This window comes from Notothenia rossii (assembly GCF_949606895.1).
Source record: "Notothenia rossii genome assembly, chromosome: 6".
NCBI classification, from domain to species: Eukaryota; Metazoa; Chordata; class Actinopteri; order Perciformes; family Nototheniidae; genus Notothenia; species Notothenia rossii.
Genome location: NC_136909.1, coordinates 55,484,493 through 55,509,664, shown reverse-complemented (window position 1 = coordinate 55,509,664; position 25,172 = coordinate 55,484,493). Strand labels below are relative to the sequence as shown.

At 40.6% G+C, this 25,172-nt stretch overlaps 1 protein-coding gene and 1 long non-coding RNA gene across 8 annotated transcripts in view; one reads left to right on the top strand and one right to left on the bottom strand.

Moving 5' to 3' along the window:
• Positions 1-25,172, bottom strand: part of edaradd (EDAR-associated death domain) — a 57,708-nt gene that overhangs the window by 23,520 nt on the left and 9,016 nt on the right. For 2 of the 7 annotated variants that reach the window (XM_079687884.1, XM_079687883.1), the window contains one exon: positions 3,243-4,161. The exons of the other annotated variants lie outside the window; for them this stretch is intronic. In XM_079687884.1, coding sequence (XP_079544010.1) covers positions 3,418-4,161 — 744 coding nt within the window. In that variant the 3' untranslated portion in view covers positions 3,243-3,417. Of the gene's footprint in view, positions 1-3,242; positions 4,162-25,172 lie in introns of those variants that run through there. 7 annotated transcript variants of the gene reach the window in all.
• LOC307044101 lies at positions 15,138-19,309 on the top strand. The gene is made up of 4 exons (XR_013809521.1): positions 15,138-15,304; positions 16,302-16,451; positions 16,568-16,660; positions 16,946-19,309. It is a non-coding gene; the product is annotated as an uncharacterized lncRNA (long non-coding RNA).

Here is a 25,172-nt window from a genome sequence, read left to right as displayed (position 1 = left end):
GGAGCGATAGTCTGAAGGAGGTTTGAGGGGATAGGGTCCAGAGAACAGGTGGTAGGACGGGCAGAGGTAACGAGGGTAAGAACCTCACTTGGAGAGAGAGGGGAGAAGGAGGTCAGTGTGTGGGTGAAGGGAGGGTCTGGTGACCCAGCGGTGAGTAAAGGTGAGTCAGAAAAGGAAGAGCGAATATCATCAACCTTTTTTTCAAAGTGGTTAACAAAGTCGCTTGACAGAAGGGAGGAGGGGGGAGGTGCTTTGGGAGGGTCCAAGAGGGTGGAGAAGATAGAAAATAGTTTTTTGGGATTGGAATAGGAAGATTGGATCTTATCTTGAAAGAAAGTGCTTTTTGCCTGAGAGATGGAAGCAGAGAAAGAGGAGAGGAGAGCCTGATAGGTTAGGAGGTCGTCATGGTGTTTGGATTTCCACCATTTCCGCTCTGCTGCCCGAAGGATGGTTCTATTAGCACGCAGTGCGTCATTTAGCCAGGGAGCAGGAGGGGACTGACGAGCCGGCCGCGATGTGAGAGGACAGAGAGAGTCCAGAGAGGATGAGAGAGTAGAGAGGAGAGTTTTTGCAGCAGCGTTTGGAGGCAGGAGTTGGAACGAGTCAGAGGAAGGGAGGGCTGAGAGCACCGATGAGGAAAAGGTAGAGGGGGAGAGGGAACGGAGGTTACGGCGGACAGGAGCAGAGTTAGAAGAGATTAGGTTGTTATGTTTGGAAAGGGGTAGAGAGAATGAAATGAAGAAGTGATCGGATGTGTGGAGCGGGTTTACAGAGAGGTTAGAAGCAGAGCAGTTCCTTGAGAATATGAGATCAAGGACATTGCCAGCTTTATGAGTTGGTGGGGATGGAGACAGTGAGAAAGCAAAGGTGGTTAACAGAGATGTTAGTTCAGATATCTTCCCTGTCTGGAGGTTGAAATCTCCGAGAAGTACAGCGGGAGGGCCAGTTTCAGGGATGTGTGAGAGGAGATGATCTAACTCCTCCAAGAAGTCCCCCAAGGCGCCTGGTGGACGGTAGAGAACAACAATGGTTAATTGTATAGGATGGGTTACTGTGACGGCATGGAATTCAAAGGTAGAAGGAGTGAAATTAGGTAGCTTGAAGAGGGAAAAGCTCCATTTGGGAGAGAGCAGGAGACCAGTGCCACCTCCTCTGCCAGAGGGTCTGGGTGTATGGGAGAAGGAATATGCTGTGGAGAGAGCTGCTGGGGTGGATGTGTTGGATGGAGTGATCCAGGTCTCCGTGAGAGCAAGGAAATCCAGAGACTGCAGGGAAGCGTAGCCAGAGATGAAGTCAGCCTTAGGGACAGCTGACTGGCAGTTCCACAGGCCCCCTGAAACGAGATGTTGGATCTCAGTGGAGCATGTGGGATAGACGAGAGCAGGCCGGTGAAATCGATTAGGAGAAACACGGGGCCAGTGATAATTGCGAGAAGACACATGAACAGGAATGCAGAAAATACACATGATTATAGCATGAGGGGCTAGAGAACCCAAGAGAATTGAATAAAACTAAATAACACCAGCGATACTTGGCGCAATCAGAGTAGGATTTGCCTCCTCTTTGCCTCCCACAGGACTCTTAATGTCTTTGTCAGTCTTACTCCCACAGGACTCTTAATGTCTTTGTCAGTCTTACTCCCACAGGACTCTTAATGTCTTTGTCAGTCTTCGTCTGGCTGACGCTGAAGCTGACGCTCCAGGAAAACGCAACCTAAGATGGATACCTGATTGCTCAGTTCTCACAGCTTTGGGGGCACGCCGCTGTAATTAGTTAACTATTTTCTGCTGATGGGCGACAGCAGAGTCTTCCAACCTCTTGGAATGCACACTTGAGGGGCGTGACTCACTGAGACCTGAGTTACAGCTGCTGGACTAGAGCAGATCTGAGATTTTAAAATCTCTCAGAAATCGCCGTTTTAGCTACAATAACTACAGAACAATTATACAGAGTAGAATAAATGAAACAGAGAAGTCTATTTAAACAAGAATATAACTTACAGTGATTGCTGAGTCAGTATTGATAGTGTCCTCGCCGAGTCTGGATGCACACTCAGTTATTCTGATTTGAAATGCGCTATTTAAAATGTTTTTCGGCTGGGAAGCGTTTTGCACTTCACGCAATCAGCAGAGTCTTCCAACCTCTTGGAATGCACACTTGAGGGGCGTGACTCACTGAGACCTGAGTTACAGCTGCTGGACTAGAGCAGATCTGAGATTTTAAAATCTCTCAGAAATCGCCGTTTTAGCTACAATAACTACAGAACAATTATACAGAGTAGAATAAATGAAACAGAGAAGTCTATTTAAACAAGAATATAACTTACAGTGATTGCTGAGTCAGTATCGATAGTGTCCTCGCCGAGTCTGGATGCACAACTCTTACAGCTAAAATCCTTCACTTTATTTAGAAACAAATGGACAGTCCTAGTTAGAGTTTCATAAAACAACGGTTGCCCTCCCAATGCATCTATAAAAGGATACACAAAATGTATCCCTTTTAGCTGGCAAGGACTCATTTGACAATGCAGATTTACCTGGTCAAAAATGTCCATGATGTCAGCAGTCTTTTGACGTTTTGATCCTCCTTTGGCACGGATGACTGTGATTAGCTGACTTGAGTGAATGTCCAACTGGGCCATGAACTTCTCCTCAAGAGGAATGGTCATTATCCTCTGGAAATCTGCACTGATCTATGAAAGAATAATACGAAAATGACAGTGAGTAAATTCATAAAAATTCAATTGAACTCAGTCTGTATGCAATTAACATTTGAAAAAAGAACCTTTGAAGCAAGTGTAAACTTCTTCCGACCCCTTTTCGGACATGTAATTAGCTAAAGCTTTGTTGTTTATTTATACCAGACTATGACACTACAGATTATTCAATTATTAATTAAATGTTTCGTTATTGCATTCATTTGTATAGTACTGTATCACCTTTTGTTTCATTTGTATTTTCTTTGGTTTTACACGCTCGAGGAAAAAAAACTAAAACTAAGCATGCCTACACACCGGCAAAAAGTATAACAAACTAAAAATGTAAATTCTGTCAGTAAACACTGTTAAACATAATCTTTACCACACCATATTAGGATGAATGGATAAAAGCTTACTAAAAAATGGATACAGACTAGATTATTACCTCTTTTTGTTGGAACAGTGCCTGCCACCTGTCTTTGAAGTCCTTGATTCCTGGCTCTTGGTTTACCACCTCCCGTCGTCTGTAGGCGAACGTGTGAGCCATTTAGTCTGCGATGACCCTATTATTGTTCCTTATCCTGATGTCTGTCAGAAGTTCTATTCTTTCTTTTTCCAGGCTTTCGAGATTGGCACCAGTGGGGAAGGATGGATAAAAGTTAGACTCAGCTCGCTTTGGCCTCTTGACTTTTTTAGCAGGGAAAGCATCTGTAGCAGCTTTAGATTTCAGGGAATTTACCACCAGCTCTGGGCACCCCTGCAATTTGAGCTGAGTCCTGTAGTTTCCCCATCTTATATTTCAGGCACTGTTTCCATCCATTGCAGCCATTGAATGAGCCAGGTTCTTTCAAACAAGGATGCTTTTTGATAAGAGCCTCTGCTACTGTGCAGAAATGTGAATCATCTGGATAGGCCTTGTATCCAGAAATTGTTTCTGCAAGTCTATTCAGAATATCAGACTTGCTTCGGGAGCTGGCAGTCAACATTTTGTTGCTTCCATTAAACTCAGAATTCCCTTTCACTAGCTGCAGCTCCGTGTCATATGAAAATTGAGGAATCGGAAAGTCCGCTGGCCACTGTTTGGCTCGAGAGGACACAGATTCGGGGAATGAGAGGATTATTGTGTCATTTGATGCCAACGAAACATTGCCATCACACTCAAGTGAAGACGATGATATGGTATCAGTGGCAATGTTCAAAGGTGTATTTGTTTGCTGGAGGATCACTTTGATTGTTCCCAAATCCTGAAGTTGAGTGGTGGAATTCCGATTGAAGAAGTCGTTGCCAAAGTCTTGGTCCATGTACTGCAGTCTGACGTCGCCCTTTAACCCAAAGAAAGTCTTTAACTTGATGTGAAGGTCATCCAATGATTCCGGTATGCCATTTGGAAGTGACAGTTTTTCAATGTTGTTCTCCCCCAAAATCACTTTCAGTCTTGCAGGCGTCGAATCAGCCATGGCAGTCTGAGAAGACAACACAAGCACAATACGTTTTAACAAAGGCACACTAAACATAATTCCTTATTATTCACACTGTTAATGTATCATCTTATAGATGTGTTATCAGTTTTCAGTAAAAGGACTACAACTTCGTGTTAATCCCTTTTCCACTGGCGGCATTTGCTGACTGGACTCCATCAGCACATATTTAAAAAATGACATAATGCCCACCCTTACCCTCAATGTTAGGTTCCTTTTAAATAAATGAAATCTGCAGTTGACAACTTGTATGTGCAAAACAGTTGAATGTTATCATTTGAAATCTCCAAAGGGTGGATAGTTAGTCTTGCACCAATAACAAATATGTATAGGAAGTCATAAAAAAACAAATATATTGTTGTTCTGCAGGTGAAGCATTAAAACTCTGACCACTCAAAAAAAGCCCACACACTGTTTGAGTGTTCTCACAAATTATTTTCTGATATTTACCTAGTGTAATTATTTGTTGGTGAAATGATAAATAAAACCTTTGAAAACAAAAAAAAACACTGGTATGAAATAAATCTGTTTTGAGAACACAATAGTTATGAATTATTTCTTTTTCCACCTAATGAAATATCACTTTTCGCTTCCTCACCCTTTAAACATGGACATATCTTTTCAATGTGACAAGACGCATCCCTCGGATTTTGAAGTCTGCCAGTGGGTAATCATCTTGAGGCTCAAGAAGTTCCACTTCCTTGCCTGGTGACGTTTTGAGATCATAAACTCTATAATGTTCAATGTACCATCCACTGAGCTTTTTCACAATGAAGATCAACTTGTCCTGCAGTATCACCATTTGGAGGATTTCACAAAACTCTGGGAGTCCCCATAGATCAAGATCATCCCACACTTTACTGGGAGTATCTTTGTAGGTAAAAAATAATTTGTATATTAGCTCTGGCTGAACTCTAAATTGAATAACTCCACAGAAAACAAAACAGTGGATTTTGTCCTATAATCACCTCCTGCACTTAGCGTTTACGTTGGAATTACTTTCAGAACACACAAGAAAAAGAAATACATTTATATACTGTATTAGGGGGGACATTTCTATTCGTTGTTAAGCTTTCACAGTCACGTATTATCACCCCGAACGTAGTAATGGTCTTATCAGCAACAGCAAATTACACTACAAAGCTTCTTATTAGCACATTAGCACAGCAACACAGAGCTGGATAACGCTTTAACCACCGAGCTACTATAAATGTGAGGCTTTATCAACGCCGCATCAATCACTTCCGGCATAAACAAGAAGGGAGTCCCGCCATCGAGGCGACCGGCACAACAAATGATCACTGCATCTCCCACAGTGAGGTTAAAGAGCCTGTGACACGATTTTCCCCCATCATCCAAACCCATCAATTTGAGTAAATATTGTCCCCTTGAAAACCGTTACTGAACTGATTTTGGATATTTGTACTTTGATAACCTTTAATCTGCCCTTCAATGTTGACCATTTCCTGGATTTTCTCGGGGATTCTTCAAGTCCCGCCAAATTATGGGTGACGTCATTGCGGGCACAGCGCTCCAGCTGCACCGTTCAGGATCCCAGCATCTGCATGTAAACGCACGATGGCTCACACAGCAGCAAGCTCAGACAGCGATGACAGTTTAATTTTGAACGTGTCTGAGAGCTCATATGAGGCTGAAGGATCGGTTTATTTTGTATCTGTTAGAAGTTTAGGAATTAGTTGCGTCAATATGGGCGGTCATACGGTCATGTAGCCAGTGGTGGACAGGGACTAAAAACCTGCCCGGGACTCTCGACCGGCCCACTTCGGTACAACTAGTAAATTGTCAACGGGGGGAGTGGGGGATGTGCTAGTGACTTATCCGACCGGCCCACTTCGGTACCGGCCCATCGGGATTCCTCCCGATGGCCAGTCCGCCACTGCACCCAGCCCAGCCCACGTAAACTGTCAACGGGGGGAGCCTCGCTGCGGGGAAACGGTGGACCTAGTGTCCCGATCGGAGTGGGAATAATAATAATAATAATAATAATAATAATAATAATAATAATAATAATCCGTGCATTTTATCCATTAAGTTCCCCAACATTGTGGTAAAAAAACCCACACGTTTAATCCATGTTGGTGTACTACTACAACCAGTGGTGTAGTGGGGATGTTTTTACTGGGTGGACGGGGTGGTGGGTGGACAGGAGACACTATGGACGCGCTCGTGAACTGTCAACGGGGGGGGGGGGGGAGGCTTGGGGACCTCTGTGTCGCCTGTCAGCGCAACTTACATGATGCCGTTTAGACAATATAATAATAAAGGGCGGTGCCGGCTGTCAGCGAACCGATCCGGCCTTTCTGCGCCACTATCACTCAAATGCGGGACATAGTCTCAATGTGTGGGACGCGGGACAAATAATAAAAATGCTGTTTGTGCAGTCCCGCACAGTGCGGGACACCTGGTCACCGTACACACACAGTTCTGCCCCTCACACACACACGCTTCAAATCAAGTTGCATAAATGCTTGAGCTACGTTTTTATTATAATTACTGTGAAATCTGCCTATTATGTTTTCGTCATTATTACAACAAACACACACTTGCAACTGATAACACTGGCAATTATTTTAGATGTATTAGACTATTAAAAAAAGAAATCATGCTTCAAATAAGTGGGGGTACGGCGTACCCCCGCGTCCAACGCCCACTACACCACTGACTGCAACTACAAAAAGCTAAGGTTTGTTTTCTCATCAGGAAATGCAGACCGGCTCAAACAAAAGATTTTTAAATCATCATCCTCACGATCATTTAATGTATCATATGTTCGCCGAATTGACATGAAAGCACTAATAAATGTAGTTTCATCCACTTGAGTTTACAAAAATAATCGATTTGTTTTTATATCACATCCTACGGGAGGAAATTCAGCAGCTCTCACTACCGATTTTTAATCCTAATTTAATCATCATCTTCACCACGAGCATTTATGTTTATGTTTGCCGAATTGACATGAAAGCACTGACAAATATGAATATACTGTAGTCAACTTCATTAAAACGTTATTAACGTGCCTAAACTCAGTAATTCACCATTTCTACGCATGACAACACACTTTGTCCGTGTTTGGCTCTCTCGCCGCACAGTGAAGCGTTCCCGCATTGACGTCACTTCCGGCTTCCCCCAAAACCTCAAAATGAGTCGAAGGAATTTTCCCGCGATGTTCGAAATTATTGATATTTATCGGAACGGTATCGCTTTTTCTTTTTTAAACTGACGGTTCGAGATTACTAGTAGCCCACTATTTCATTGCACAACAGTTGTTGGGTTCGTGTCACAGGCTCTTTAAGTTCTATATTCGTCAGCCGGATGCATCACCGGGCTTTCACCAGCGCAACATGCCCCCTCACTGCTCGGTGATTCCGTATCGTCTTTATAATTACACTCGACGCAGCGGTGGTGACACTACATTAAACCGTTCACACACACACGCCGAAATAGTACAAAAATAAATGTGTGCAGTTTGGTGACAAGCTATGTACTAATAATGATAGTACTAGCCTTAACATGACCCAGTTTGCACATTAGTTTGCGCTAATTTGGTAATAAGCAGCTACGCCAGTACACAATAGGAATAACTTTAACACATTTCAGTGACAATATTAAACCAAGAGAGTAGGCTTCTACCCGCAAGCAAGCAACTATCGTCATGTTTGAGCTAAAGCTAGCGGTTTAGCTACAATGGAGCCAGTGCATCATAGCTTGGTTTGGTTTGGTTAAACAATTTAGGTGGAACATGTTATATCTGACATTGTGCATTATTTTTATATAAGAAATATAACTTGTCTGAATCACACTTACCGTATGTCGAAGTCACGTCTCAAAAGAAAAAGGCGGCACATGTGACGGTGGAAAGATCTGGCAAAGACGTTGACGTCATGACGTCACACGCACGTTAGATGAGAGAAACTTGATTGATTTGCTTTCACTGATAACAAAATAGCAAGTCAAATCAACGAACAAAAAAATCACATGAATACAACCCACAAAAGTAGATTGGAATCTCTAAAGCATAAATCTGAATCAGATGTATTAAATGTATTAAGTTACTTCAACTACTATCAAAGTACACTTTTTAGAGTGTACCACAAAATGGTTCTGAGACTTATTCAGAAATGTATACAAAGGTTCATCACAAACACTGCAGCATTTTCTGGTTCTATTTCATTGCATGCTTCAGAATATATATACAGGACTGTCTCAGAAAATTAGAATATTGTGATAAAGTTCTTTATTTTCTGTAATGCAATTAAAAAAACAAAAATGTCATACATTCTGGATTCATTACAAATCAACTGAAATATTGCAAGCCTTTTATTATTTTAATATTGCTGATTATGGCATACAGCTTAAGAAAACTCAAATATCCTATCTCTAAATATTAGAATATCATGAAAAAGTATACTAGTAGGGTGTTCAACGAATCACTTGAATCGTCTAATTAACTCGAAACACCTGCAAGGGTTTCCTGAGCCTTGAAAAACACTCAGCTTGGTTCAGTAAACTAAATCACAAGTATGGGGAAGACTGCTGATCTGACTGCTGTCCAGAGGACCGTCATTGACACCCTCCATCAGGAGGGTAAGACACAAAAAGAAATTTCTCAAAGAGCAAGCTGTTCACAGAGTGCAGTTTCAAAGCACATCCACAAAAAGTCTGTTGGAAGGGGGAAATGTGGCAGGAAACGCTGCACAACCAAGAGAGATGACCGCAGCCTTAACAGCATTGTGAAGAAGAGTCGCTTCCAGAATTTGGGGGAGCTTCAAAGACAGTGGACTGAAGCTGGAGTCCAGGTATCAAAAGTCACTGTTCACAGACGTGTCCGGGAAATGGGCTACAATAGCCGTATTCCCATGGTCAAGCCACTTCTGAACTCAAGACAACGGAAGAGGCGTCTGACTTGGGCTAAGGAAAAGAAGCACTGGACAGTTGCACAGTGGTCCAAAGTCCTCTTTTCAGACGAAAGCAAGTTTTGTATTTCATTTGGAAGTCAAGGCGCCAGAGTCTGGAGAAAGGCTGGAGAGGAGCAAAATCCAAGTTGCTTGAAATCCAGTGTGAAGTTCCCACAGTCAGCGATGGTTTGGGGAGCCATGTCAGCTGCTGGTGTTGGTCCACTGTGTTTCATCAAGCCCAGAGTAAATGCAGCTGTGTACCAAGAGATTTTAGAGCACTACATGCTTCCGTCTGCTGAAAAGCTCTATGGAGATGAGGAATTCATTTTCCAGCATGATCTGGCACCTGCCCACAGTGCCAAAACCACCAGTAACTGGTGTACTGACCATGGCATTACTGTCCTCGATTGGCCTGCAAATTCCCCTGACCTGAACCCCATAGAGAATATGTGGGGTATTGTGAAGAAGAAGCTGAAAGACACCAGACCCAACAATGCTAATGAGCTAAAGGCCGCTATTGAAGCATCCTGGGCATCCATAACACCTCAGCAATGCCACAGGCTGATTGCCTCCATGCCACGCCGCATTGATACAGTAATCCGTGCAAAAGGATTCCCAACCAAGTACTGAGTGCATTAATGGACATTTTCAAATGTTTGATTGTGTTTTGCTGTTATAAATCTTTTTTTTTTACTTGGTCTGAGGAACTATTCTAATTTTTTGAGATAGGATTTTTGAGTTTTCTTAAGCTGTATGCCATAATCAGCAATATTAAAATAATAAAAGGCTTGCAATATTTCAGTTGATTTGTAATGAATCCAGAATGTATGACATTTTTGTTTTTTTAATTGCATTACAGAAAATAAAGAACTTTATCACAATATTCTAATTTTCTGAGACAGTCCTGTATATATTGATATATAGTGCTTGTGAAGGAAGAGGGGACACATATATAAATATATATATATATATGAAAACAAGAGGGACATAATATCACAAAACAATTAATGATGATGATTATTTCAGCTATATGTATAATAATGTTAATATCTATGAGATTTAAAGCAATATTAATAAATCCCTGCAAAAGCACTAATTACAATACAATAATGGAGAAAATAGCAATTCAATATATAGTATATACAAATCAATCATTGTCATGTGAAGAAAGGAGTGGTTGGACCCAAATGCGGAGACAGCAGAAAACTTAACAAAAATGTATATTTAACAGGCAGAACAGGAACTCAAGTAACAACAATCAACACGGAAAAAAACAGAACTTCATGACATAGACCAGGGGTGTCCAAACTTTTTTTCCTGAGGGCCACATACAGAAAAATATACGAAGGACTGGGCCACTCACTAGACGTGAAGTATACTGCCTCACTTCTAATGCACTAATATTGGTAAAATCAATCAAATGCAGATAAATTACGTTTGATAATTGAACATGTTTGAAGAAAAAAAGCCTCCATCACAGCTCTCCATTAGTAGATTTTAATTTTGTTTTTTACAAATAAATAAATAATTGGGCTTGTTAACACATCAACTAATGTTTGTTAAAAAATTCAACTTTAATTGACTGAATTTATTAAGTATTTGGGCTTATTAACACATGAAAACTGTGTGTATATTTTTAACTCACCAGTAATGGGAAGAATGTTGCACTCAGTGGGAGCAGTGATGCTGCGCTTTGGTCTGAAGGATAGCTGGCAGGTCAGGAGTAAGTTTGGTGGTTGAGATGCGAAGGACGTCACAGAGATGGCTGTCGGTCATTCTGGTTCTCAATCTGCTTTTGTTCAGCGTTAACAGAGAAAATGTCTGCTCACAGATGTATGTTGAGCCAAACAGACTCATCATTCGTTTTGCGTGGCGTCTCATCAGAGGAAACTTGGCCTTTTCCAAGCTCCGGTAGAAGTCAGGTAGGGAGAGAAGCTGATGTTGATTCTTCAGAGAATCATCACACTGCATTTCAATCAGTTCTAATTGCAGACTCTCTTCCACTTCTTCTGCATCAATTGAAAACGGAGCCGCAAACAGTGTGATTTTCTTCTCAATGACAGAAAAATCTTGAAAGCGCCGACTGAACTCTGTAATGAGAGATGTGATCACAGACACATATTCTCCCATTTTAGCAGAGAGGGCATCTGGAAACGCGCATTTGATTTCGGTCAGCGTGGGGAAGTGCGCTACATTGAAGTTGCGCAGTTGTGACTCGAAGAGACGGAGCTTCGCACGGAATGCTTTCATGTGCGCATACAGCTGTGATACCAGCTGCTCTTTGCCTTGTAGTCTCTTGTTCAGGGTGTTGAGATGATCAGTGAGATCAACTAAAAAAGCCAGGTCTGCCAACCATAAAGGGTCACTGAGCTCATGCAGAGGTCTGCCCTTTTCTTTCAAAAACGTGTCGATATTTGATCTCAGGGAATAAAACCGCTGCAGCACAGAGCCACGGCTAAGCCAGCGCACATCAGAATGGTAGAGTAGGTCCCCGTATTCAGCATCGACATCAGAGAGGAACGCTTGAAATTCTCTGTGGTAGAGCCCTCGTGCCCGAATTATATTGACAGTTTTCACAACTGTGTTCATCACATCGCCAAGCTGGACTGACTTGGCACAGAGGGCTTCTTGGTGGATGATGCAGTGCATTTTGACAGCCTCCCCTCCGCTCTCTCGCACCTTGGCGCATACCATAGATGCCATTCCTTTGCGCTCGCCTGTCATTGCTGGAGCCCCATCCGTTGTTAGTCCACACAGCTTGTCCCATTTAAGTCCAATCGAGTCAATTGCATCTGACACAGCTTCAAAAATGTCCTTACCAGTTGTTGTCCCCTTTAGACTCCGAAGATCAAGCAGTTCCTCCGTAATGCAAAAATTATCATCAACTCCCCGCAAAAAGATTAACAGCTGTGCAGTGTCCGTGGCATCTGTACTCTCATCACATGCAATCGAGTAAAAATCACAAGCACAAGCTTTATCTGACACTTGCTGCTTTAAGTTAGCCGACAAGTCTTCAATTCGCCGCACAACCGTATTTCTAGACATGCTAACGTTGTTAAAATCCTGCATTTTCTCCGGGCACATTATTCCCACGACTTTAGTGAGGCACTGTTTGATGAAGTCACCGTCTGAGAAAGATTTCCCATGTAGGGCAATGAGTTGAGCTACTTCATAACTGGCTATTGTAGCATTTTCTTGAGCTTTGTTTGCACGGAAAAAAAACTGTTGCTGGGTTAGCAGGCTAGCTGTCATTTGCTTCACCTTCTCTTCCCGCTCGGCGCCAGTGTAGGACGTGAAGGTCTGATGTTTCGTCTCGTAATGTCGTCGTACATTGTACTCTTTCATAACGGCAACCGTTTCATTGCAAATCAAACACACACACTTCCCCTTGGTTTCTATGAAAAAATATTCATTTTTCCACCGAGTCTGAAATTTTCTGCACTCACTTGCGATCTTGCGTCTTTTTGGTTCCGCCATTTCTGGTGACCCTGAGCAAATTTTTTCTTTGATTGCTTGCTTTGTAGGGACGCTGCCTTGTTAAAGACAGTAGCTCCATCTAGTGTTGAAACTAAGAAGTACAATACAGTTAAACGCAAATATTATGTGTGGGCCATAGTCCATTATACTTTTAGACTTTGAAACGGGCCAATTAAAAATGGTTGGCGGGCCGCAGTTGGCCCGCGGGCCGTAGTTTGGACACCCCTGACATAGACAAACAAGGAACCGACAAGAACAGGACCGAAAACCAGGACTTATATACTAACAGGGTGACGAGGGGATGAAGTGCAAGTGGACACACAACACAGTGTGTAGCTGTGATGGAGATATTTTCAGTTTAGCTGAATGCCATGGCACACATGTATGACATACATCCCAGGTCTTAGAACACCAAATGTATAACTTTATCAGTTTAAAATAAATAAATAAACGAACCTGAAAACGTGATCAATTCCCAATTATGCATTTTCACGAGAATTTTACATTATCCGTTGCTAGGTTTTAGATGATCAGTAGGTAATAGAGATGTTAAGATTCACCGATTCGCATCGGTGCACCGGCATAAACGTTCAAGATGCGAGTGCACCGGTTGAAAGAGTGCACATCGGCTACAGTTTGGGTTGAACCGGGTTAAACTCGCGATGCATCGATTGCGTAGCGTCTTTGCATCGGTAAAAAACCGATTCATTCAAATAAAATCCCCTCATCTTGTCAACGCTCAGCAGAGACGATCTTTGATATTTGCTTCGCCACTACGGAGAACAAGAGTCTCAGTTATCAACACACACGGAAGTTGAGGGGAAAGAGAAACACAGCGCACCGAAAAATACCTAAAAATCAAACGTTTGGCAACACTTCGAGGAACTTAGCGACGCACATAAAGAGGCGACGTGGGGTCTGCAGCTGAAAAGAGAAACCTGAAAGTGAGACATATGAGTTAAATCACTCAGTGAGGTGTTCTGTCAGAGAGAGTGGTGTTTAGTTTACAGCAGCCTGTGACGGCCAATAATAATTTAAATGTCTTCCTTACTGTAAGCAGTTATGAAATACCTGTTTGTGAAAGGTTATTTGTTTTCTTTATTGTTCAGATAGAAACCACTGCTTTCTGCTCACTGGTGAGTTAGCCTATGAGTGTTAAGCACATCAGGCTGGCAGCTGTATGGGCATTGCTCTATGGTAGCTGTTATTTGCACATTGGTAATCATGGGCAATGCATCCTTACATTGTTTAACTGTGAGGTATTATACAATTGTACTCTGGAGAGCTTTTAAAGGTAAAAAAATAAACGGCATGATGGGATGTGCAGTACCAAATATGTAAAGCACTTTTTTGTTAATGTATGATTTGCTGCATATCAGGAATAAAACAAAAATCCTCTGTCGTACCATATTGAAGTATCATTATTTTTGCATCGTGTTGAATCGCATCGTATCGCCCCGAATCGCATAATGTTGAATCAAATCGTATCGAACTGTATCGCAACAGGGGTGAATCGTATCGTATCGCATCGCCTGGTGTTTCAAAGGTATCGTTAATGTATCGTATCGTGGCAATGTATCGAGATGCGCATCGCATCGGCCTCAGTGATGGAGATGCACATCCCTAGTAGGTAAAAGTGGTATCACAATTAGTCAGTCGGAATATTTTATTACACTATGCCCAGGTACTCACAAGAACATATCCTAGATGTCTGAGAACATCCAGAGATTACATTATAAACTTAATTTTAGCCTCTTCACCTCATTGGAGTCAAGAATTACTGTCAAGCTCACCAAGAAACAGCATCGTGTATGAAGACGGAAGGAAAATGGATAGATACATGTTGAAAAGCATTGTAATTAGTAAAAGAAACAAGAGCATTTTTTAAACTTCATGCAGATATTAATAGCATTTCAAGCTGTGCATGTTCTCAGGCAGCAATGCATAGTGCATTTATCTATAGCTTTTTTTTGTTGCTTTCCTACAGTATGTGCTTATGTACCGTGGCACTAATGAACAATGTTAAACTCAGGGATATGTTTTGTAATATATCACTGTCAACACATTATGTTTTCTTTAAAAAAACATTTAGTGGCTATTATTGAATTTCCCCATGAGGTCTGGACTGTTATTTGTCGAAAACCCATCCCAATGTATGACTAAAGCCCAGTCACCGTGGCAAAGTGCAGGCCACAAGCGGGCTAGTAACTGTCACAACATAAATGAGAGAGACCATTGTTTAAACTAAGTAATTTATTTAAGGAAAATTCACAACATATATATATATATATATATAAATATATATATAAATACATATATATATAAATATACATATATATATATAAATATATATATATATATATATATAAATATATATATATATAAATATATATATATATAAATATACATATATATATATATATAAATATATATATATATAAATACATATATATATATATATGAACTTTGTATGTAATACTTTGTAAAGTATAACACAATGCAATGTGAAAAGAAAAAATGTATTTCATTAATTCCCTCTTCACATCTCTCTATTTCTCTCTTTCTCTTAAGAGCGCCATGGCTGATATTGGACCACCTGTTCGATTGCTGATCATCTTGAACGACGACAACAGCGTCAGACTGGAGCTTCGAAATGGGATTCCCAACTCAATGGAAGAGCTCATTGAGGAGGTCAAGAATTCATGTGGATTAGAAGGTTACATAAGGCACATAAGGTATAAAGACACTGATTTTGGGAACACATTTGTTAATCTTACATCTACACATGCGATTTAAAGATTTAACAGTGATCAAAGTTGTCGAATTAGACCCGGATTCTACAACTGTGGTCTTGTACCCAGTTGAGATACCATTAAATAGTACCCCTACAAGTGGACTGTACAGTGAAGACTCCTCCTCTGGATCTGTGAATACAGATGACACAGTACTACTTAGCGGCTCTTCCTCTGAATCATTAAGAACACAGCAGTGGCCTAAAGTGTTTCCAATCCCGGTCTTCTCCTATGACACAGAATGTCAATTACAGAGAGGAAATGCAGAGTACACACAGAACCAATCTAGACTGACAAGCTCAAATCATCTGCAGAGCTTGCTGTGAACTTGTTGAAGACCAAGTCTCAAGAAGAGTCCTACCCTGCGAAGAATTTAAAGAGAGCCGGGCGAGCTGAGGCCAACCATTTTCCATTCTTGCCGATTGGTGAGACTCCAGAAAGCATGGAGCAAGAGACAATTTACCTTTTGGCAGAACAACAGAAAAGAAACAACCGGCAATCAATAAAAAAAAGGTGGCGAAGGCGTTTGGATACCGAAGACAAGAAATAGTGCATCAGAGGCCAAGCATTGAAGGCCTCTTGGAGTGGTGGCCTGCACTTTTTCACATGGAAGAGGTCATTATTTTGATGAAACCCTTGATTGTAAGCCTGTAGTGGAGAAGAAATGAGGGCCCAACTAACTAACAACTATAGACAGCCAAGGCAAATATGTTGATGTTTTATTTTTAATATATATCACAATATAAGTTTTACATCTATTACTCTTAGTGTCTTTATTTGGTGGTGGTTTTCAATAAATATGTGGATTAATTAATTTAAATGTTACATTCATACAAGCTGACTTGGAGTACTTTTAATCAAACCGTTGGCTCTTTATAACAAATATGTGTATTATAAATTCTCAGTGTTTTTTGTTTCCTATGCTGCTTATATTTTCTAGGTAAATGCTGAGTTCATAACAGCAATTCCATTGGAGACAAAGTTCTTGGCGCAGTTGGACAAACACTCCACCAAACTGCTGCAGGTCATCAGGAGCATGGGAGGAGTTTTGAAACTGAAGACCACCGGGATCTTGTAGGTTTTGGATGAGGTATCTATGAATGAGCTTTTTTTTAATCTGTGGCTGAATCGTCCTTTTTTTTGCATTTTATTTATAATATATATATATATATATATATATATCTGTTCATATCTGTTCTTACTCAGACTGTGGACATCACCATCAGAAGAGAATGCATCCTCAAATCTCTAATGATCTACCTGGGTGAACCTGTTGACCATCTCATCAAAGAATTCCAGGTAAGACCTCCCACTCACTCACAAGATATTTGTTCATAAAAGAAAAATAACATATTTGTACTGCATGCAAATAACTGCTTGGTTAGAAAGCTTTTCATTTTTGATGACCTCCTGAGCTTTCCTCTTGGGCCGACTGAACTGAGAACTTTCCTTTTTTCATCTATCCACTATAATCTTGTATTTTTAAAAGGTAGCTGCAAACTTGGAGAAACTTTTGCGCCTCAGGCCTGTTGAACTACACTCTGTGGTCCTCATCCGTTTCCCTTTTGTTTGCATGATATGCAGGACGCTGAGGCTGGAGAACTGGAGCAGGCAACAATGGCAATCTTTGTCATTGGGAAAGAGGATCAGTTTCATCGACCCAAAGACGTCAAGGTTCTCATCGAAGGAACAGAGGTCCTCAGTGGCTTGCCCTCGGTTTGAGACAGCTTTTGCCATGCTCTTCGGGCTCATATACGCACTGAACTTAAGATATCCGAGATAACTGCAATCCACTTTTGAAGTTGTGCAAAAAGTCCTGATGGAGCTTGAGGGGAAAAAGATGAGCCCAAAAGTGAATAGACTGAGAACCCAGCTGTTCATCCCAGAGTAGACACTTTGTTGCACTCATTCACAGTTACCATAGTTACATGGTAAGGTTTCTAAAACCAAGGTTTTATAATAATTATGCACTATAAAACATTTGCAAAAAATTGTTGTGTTCAGAAGTTGCACTTACAGTATGACCGATTTTCACTGTAGAAGCATGTCTAATCATTTTCAGAGATGACATGTCTCACAGGCGCAAGTTGTCGGTGTTGTTTTAAAAAAGTGTGCAGTGGATAATAATGACAAGTTTTTTTTCTAAGAGTTTGATGTTTGGAAGCGGCACATATTACTGCATTTTAACTGTGGTACTTATTAACATGTCTAAGATCAGGTAATGGCTGCCTCAGAGGCCAAAGCTGGTTGTGTGAACATCTTGTTTTTCATTCAAATAAATTGAGTTAAAATATACAGATTGATCTGAACAAATTGACTTTCATTGAGTCAATGTAAAATATTTATCTACTCTAATTCTTTTTTGTTGATACAACGTTTTACTTTTATTAGTGTACCTTTCAGTTGCATTGCAGACTTATTTAAGAATACGGTAGGAAATTGTGGAATAAAATTAATATCTATCTTGTACACACACACTTTCCTCTACTGATATGAGGAAACGTCAAAGAGAGGAAGACCGAGGGGACTAAAGTATTTCTTATTTTTCTACATTGACCTGAATGTATTCTGTGTATTTGTGCACTGAAATAAAAGTTTTTATAAAGTTTGTGATACATTTATTTGCAGTCACTTCATTATACGTTAAATACATTTAATTCAAGCTAAGATACATTAGCTAGTTAGTGCTCTTATCTGTGTGCCTCCTTCAAACAGCATTATAACCAGACTGTATCTTCAAACGATAAGTACCAGTTACAGCTACTTGATTTTAGATAAACAATTGAAAAGACAAAATCAATCAGCTAATGTATTGAAAGACCAATCTTTATTTTAAGGTGCCTTTTCTTTAAACCTTCAGATGTGAGATATTAGTTATGCAGTAATAGTATTGACAATACAAAAATACTGAGCAACTTTAGTTGAGTTAACTTTATATTTCTTGTCTAAAAAGCATTTATTACACAAATTTTTCCCACTCATATTCACAGTGTGTACCAATTGAGACTATTTCCCGTCAGGTGTCATCTCTCTAACCGGAGTACTGTTTTGGATGAAGCGGCTCCATTACATTACAACATACATCAGATTCCCCAATAGCAGTACGTACAGCAAGTTGCATTACATAGATTGTTTTGAACACACCTTCAAAATAGCATTGTGATTATATTACTGGATGGAAACTGAAAGCTTCATTAATAAACTACATAACAAAGTATGAATAACAATAATGAAGTTGTGACTGAAAATATGTTTATACTTTATATTATTTACTGTAAATGTTTAATTTAGATTTAATTATTGTGATTATTCTTTATTCTTTCTATCTATCTATCTATCTATATAAATCTCACAATGAACAGTTATGTTACAGGAACCTTTCATCAACAGATTGCTTTAGTCTGGCTTAACTCTTCACTGATTCGTTGCACACACTTTAAATGTACTGGCTATGCAAAACAGAAGGTTGGGCTCATTATCATATGAAAAACCGCGCGAAAATACGCCCGTATGTTCGCCCGTTTTCACGGTTACATTTCTCTGTGATACCTCCATCAGTATATATTACTAGTGGCCCTGGCCAGTATTAATTAAATAAAAAAAATCAGGCTAGGCATATTCTGACTGTACTGCATGTCTTTAGTAGTTTTGAAACCATTATTTATTTAAACATTTCCGAATGTTGATTGATGCAGTAGCACAGCCTACTACAATCAGTCACTGCAGGTTTGTATAAAAAGGGTTTCAAATGATTACATCAACTGTATTTATCTAGCACAGTTTAACAGTTCAAACCGGAAAATAAAAGTTCTTTAAATCAAAATAATCTTTGAGCAGAAACAATTGCTTGATTAATCGACCATTTCATTGGAAGATAAATAATGAATTGTTTGATTTATTTTTAAAGCAACACGCTAAACATTAGTTTCCATGTTGCTATCTTTGCTTTATATAATTAACCTTATATATCGCATTGGATATGTTAGGTCTTTGAACGGGTAGTCAATAAGGCAGCTGACCACTTCTTGTTGTACTTAAGGGTATTGTACATTTGCACTGTGTTCTGATTACCTATACATTTATCAATTAACCAAGGAATCAATCATCTGCAGGTCATTTGGAAGTAGAAATACTAGATGTTTGCAGCCTTAATAACATTTCATGGATTTCATTTATGAAAGGATAAGTCTGATGAAAGTCTGTATTTTTATCGACAAATCCGAACAACAAACACTGTAAATGTATACTAATACATATTTTTAGCCTGATATATCTGCTTCCTCTGTGCCATAGAGCTCCATTGTTATTAAAGGTCCCATGATATGGCCATTTCTAATGATGATAATTCCATTGTTGAGGTCTACTAGAATAGATTTACATTGTTCAATGTTCCAAAATCCGATTGGTTTCTCATACAGCATCTCTGTATAGTATGTGTATTCACTCTCTGTCCTACACGGCTTGTTGGAGCTCCTGACACCCCCTCCCTTTGAGCCCACTGTGCTCTGATTGGTCAGCTCGCCCACTCTGTTCTGATGAGTCCACCACCGTTACAGCTGGTCATCAGTGATTATGTGTTACAATGGGGTTAGTTAGCAACTAGAAAATGACACCAGTAATGACAAACAGATGAGAATGCTGCGTGGGGTCTGGGTGCCGTGTTGGCGGGACGTTGCGAGGCTCGCTGCTGCGCTCTTTGAGGCCCGAGGAGCGGACAGTGTGAGCTGGATTACTGGTGTCGTTTCCTGTTTGCTGCGTGGGGTCTGCGTGCCATGCCAGCGGACACTGCGTTGCTCAGCCTGAGCACTGCGGTGTCCCGCCGGCGCGGCACTTGGTCTATATCCAGCATCCATTTTATGACTGTCTGCCTCTGATAACTTCACATCACATTCAAATAGGCATGAAAGTATTCACTGAAATGATCAACCAGCTTGTGAAGTATGTTCCTACTGGAGCTGTTTGTACCATTCAGAACAATGAAGAATACATCAGTACATTTGCTTAAATGTGTAAAGGCAAACAAAGCTGATTCAATACTCTGAGACGCAGTAACACAATGTTATCTTTTGTTCGCTTTATAGGATTTTAACACAATAGGTTTTCCTGAAATGTCGGTTACCTTGGTTGGTTATTGGGTAATGGTTACACAAGCCAAAAAAATCATTATGACAAGTGGCCAAAATCTGATCAGTTCATTTTTAGAAAGGTTTTTATCTAAATGGATCAGGACAAAAAGGGGGGGTCTTTGTTCCTGAAATGTTCAGAATTTCTTTACACAGAGGGGACACATGTTTATGTATAAAAAACATGAAAAAGTGGATTTTGGATAATAGGTGACTTTTAATGAGATAGCTTTGTACATTGTTGTCAGAACCAGTTTTTTTGTTAAAATGTCATTGGTGTTGCACAATAATTAAATGTTTCTGAATGCAGGAAAACAAAAATATGTGCTTAGGGAGGAAACGTCTCTTGTAATAATGGAAAACGTAATATGCTGCAGCTGCAGTATTTCTATAATAAGCTCTTTTTATTATCAAGGAAAACGGAAAGGACTGACAAAAATGTCTGTGTGTCCGCTTAAAATTAATTCAAACTCCATGACACAATTCCATCTGATTAATAATAAAGACCTAGAGGACATTATAAAACATCTGAAATAATTGAAAATTATAAATAGGCTATAAACCAGACCTGGGCACTGTACGGCCCCCGGGCCACATACGGCCCTTTGGTTGACTCTGACCGGCCCGTGTAAGGTTAATTGGAAATTACAAAATAAACATATTTTCTAATTTTACCTCATGCATGGACTAAAGCTGCAATGCTTTTATTTTGAAGTTGTTTTTTATTCACGTACATAATGACGCAATACGTCAAATCAAGACGTGCGCGTTATTGGATAATTGTCACAGACGACTTTAGCGCTCAAAAATGTCAGCTGATGCTAAAAAAGAAAGGTAGATGCCGAATGTAGGGTTTTCAACAAAAATTGGACTGCTAAGTATTTATTTACTGAAGTCGGAGGTAAAGCCGTGTGTTTAGTTTGCGGGGAGCAGATCGCCGTGTTCAAGGACTACAATTTGAGTCGGCATTACGAGACGAAACACGCGGAGAAATACAAAAACTTGACTGATGCTGAAAGGGCGCGCACATCGAACGCTTTGCTAGCTGAGCTGCAAAAGCAGCAAGGCTTTTTTACCAAGCTTCACACATCCAAGGATGCAGCAACCAAGACCAGCTTCGTGATATCCCACAAAATAGCTAAACACAGTAAGCCATTCTCAGAGGGGGAGTTTGTCAAAGAGTGCTTAGTGGACTCTGCAGCACTAATATGCCCTGAAAAAAAAGAAGCCTTTGAGCAAGTCCCGCTGTCCAGGCGAACCGTGACGAGAAGGATCGAGGACATTGCGGGGAATCTGGAGCTTCAGCTGCAACATGAAGTGGCAAGTTTTGACTTTATCTCCTTGGCTTTGGACGAGAGCTGTGATGTCCGTGACACAGCGCAGTTACTCGTATTTGTCCGTGGGATAACGCCGGACTTCAAGATTACGGAGGAGCTGGCAGCAATGCGGCCGATGAAAGGGACGACGACAGGGAGCGATGTGTTCACGGAGGTAAATGCGTGCATGGACACGCTGGGACTGAAATGGGACAGACTGGCAGGTGTCACAACAGACGGTTGTCCAAATCTTACAGGTAAAAATGTTGGACTTTTGAAACGTATGCAAGATAAAGTGACTGAAATCGACGCAGATCAGAAATTGGTATTTTTGCATTGTATTATACACCAACATGTGTTGTGCAAGTCAGTGTTAAAAATTCACCATGTTATTGATGTTGTTACTAAAATAGTAAACTTCATCAGGGCACGGGCATTGAATTACAGACAGTTTGTTGCACTTTTGGAGGAGCATGAGACTGAGCATAGTGACATCGGCTACCACACAGCTGTCAGATGGCTCAGCCTGGGCAAAGTGCTAAAAAGAGTTTGGGACCTGAAAGCAGAGATTCAAGAGTTTTGTGAGAAGAAAGGCAAAGACATCCCAGAGCTCTCAGACGAGGACTGGATGGCAGATTTTGCATTTGCTGTTGATGTGACTGCACTGATGAATGAACTGAACACCAAACTGCAAGGCAAGGGCCTTTTTGTTCATGAAATGCACAGCCTGGTGAAGGCTTTCATGAGAAAGATGCAGTTTCTTTCAAGCCAACTGGAGAGCAACACTCTCACTCACATGCAAACCCTGAAAGAAGTCACACCATCAGCTGATCACCTCCGCAGGTACTCATCCATGTTAGGAGCATTGCATGGTGAGTTTTCAAGGCGATTTGAAGATCTCCGAACAATCGAGGATGAAATGCTCATGATTTCCTCTCCCTTTACCTGCAGTATGGATAATGCACCCAGTGATGTTCAGCTGGAACTCATTGACCTGCAGTCTGATGCAGTACTGGCAGAGCGCTTTAAGTCAGGATCTCTGCTGGATTTATACTCTTCTCTCGAGGAGGAGAACTTTCCAAACATGAGGAGACATGCTCAGAAGATGTTGGTTCTCTTTGGCTCTACCTACATATGTGAACAAACATTTTCAAAGATGAAGTTTATGAAATCCAGGAATAGATCCTCTCTCACTGATGATCATCTGTCAGCTGTGCTTCGCATCTCCACCTCAGACATTCAACCTGACTTCGATGCACTCGTTAAAGCCCAGCAGAGACTAGATTTCTCTCACTGAACAAGAAAAAAGAACTTAAAAACACCAAATGAGGTGGTTAGACTACAAATGTAGGCATGTAAAGGAACCAACTAGCAGTGAACTGGGACACTTTCTTTGGAAGCCTTTTCTCAAAATCACAGTTCAGTGATGTTCAGTGACAGTTCAATATGATGTATCTTGCTGAATGTTTGGAGCACAAAGACAATGTTGTGATGTCTTAAGAATGCTAAGAACCTTTACACAACTTTCCAACAGTATATGAAACTCAAAATGTGTTTTGTAGTGAATGCAACTGAAAATGTTCACTAATATGAGTCAGAAATGGTGAAAAACGTTCACATTTTGTTTACCATTGTTTTGGGAAATTTGATTGAATAAATTACATTTTTTGTAAGGCAACCTCACTTTTTCATTGCTCAACTATAACATATACTCTTACCAGCTTGTAAAAACAATGCTATTTACTGCTTTTTATAAAGAAATACAATTAATATTATGCAGAATTGAGTTCAGCCTTTTGGCCCGGCCCTCCACAATATTTTTTGTTTCTCATGTGGCCCCATGGAAAAAATAATTGCCCACCCCTGCTATAAACGGATGAATATATACAGTGTAAACGGCATTGACAGTAAAATATATAAACAGGTGGGTATGGGCTTGAGTCTATCAGGGAGCAGAGTTCAGCAGGGTAACAGCCCTGGGGAAGAAGCTGAGCCTGCTGGTCTTGGACTGGAGGCTCCTGAGGCGTCTCCGCGAGGGTATGAGGACAAACAGATAGTTTGCAGGATGATAGGTGTATTTAAAGATGTTGTGCGCCCTCTGCAAACACCGTATCCCCTGGATGTCCTCAATGGCAGGGAGTGGGACACCGATGATGCTTTGGGCGATTTTTGTCACCCTCTTCAATGCCTTCCTGTTGAGCATTGTGCAGTTCCCTAACCAGGCTGTGATACAGCTGGTCAGGATACTCTCAATGGTGCAGCGATAAAAGTTCACCAGAATCTGAGGAGAGAGATGATCTGAATCTTGGAGCCTCTTCTCTTTAATATATACATGCTACCACTGACTCAGATAATGAAAAACTACAAAATAAGTTACCATAGCTATGCAGATGACACACACATTTACATAACAATTTCACCAGGAGACTATGCTCCAATTCAAACACTGATTAAGTGCATTGAACAAATCAATGACTGGAAGTGTCAGAACTTTCTCCAATTAAACAAAGATAAAACTGAGGTAATGGTTTTTGGAGCCAAGGCAGAACATATAAAAGTTAGAGCTGAGCTTCAGTCTGCAATGTTCAAAACAACAGATAAAGCCAGAAATCTAGGTGTAGTCATGGACTCTGACATGAGTTTCAACAGTCACATTAAAACAGTTACTAAATCAGCTTACTATCACCTAAAGAACATATCTAGGATTAAAAGACTAATGTCACAGCAGGATTTGGAAAAACTTGTCCATGCTTTTATCTCCAGTAGACTCGACTACTGTAATGGTGTCTTTACAGGTCTCACTAAGTGGCGGCGCCAGAGACTTTCTCTAGGGGGTGCTGTGGGGTAGCTTGACGCATAGCCGTGGGAACATGTTTCAAATGGGGGGTGCTGTGGGGATGACACCAGGGCCGGTTCAGACCAATTTGCTGCAAGATTTTAGCTGGCAATGAAAAACCTCTACAAAGGACCAATACACTACAAAAAGAGAAACGTATTGACATAGTGGACAGCTTACATAGAAAGGCTTCAAATGTATTTAGTATTGCATGAACATATTTTAATGGGGGGGTGGACTTCACATCCTTTAGGCCTAGGGGGGTCCGTGGGTGCCCCCCCGGGAAGATTTTTTTAACATTTTAAAGTAAAATGCTTCAATCTGGTGCACTTTGAGTGCCCAATTACTAGAGACTGATTTACTGTAGGGGGTACAACTCTAAACACCCATAAGAAAAGTTTGCCTTTTATTAATCAAATAAGTATGTGAACATTTCCAATAACCTATAATAGCCAATAACAAATAAATGTAGGCTAGCGTATTTTATTTTTGTTGTTCATTTATATCTTGTTTTACCAGTTAACATTTATGTATTT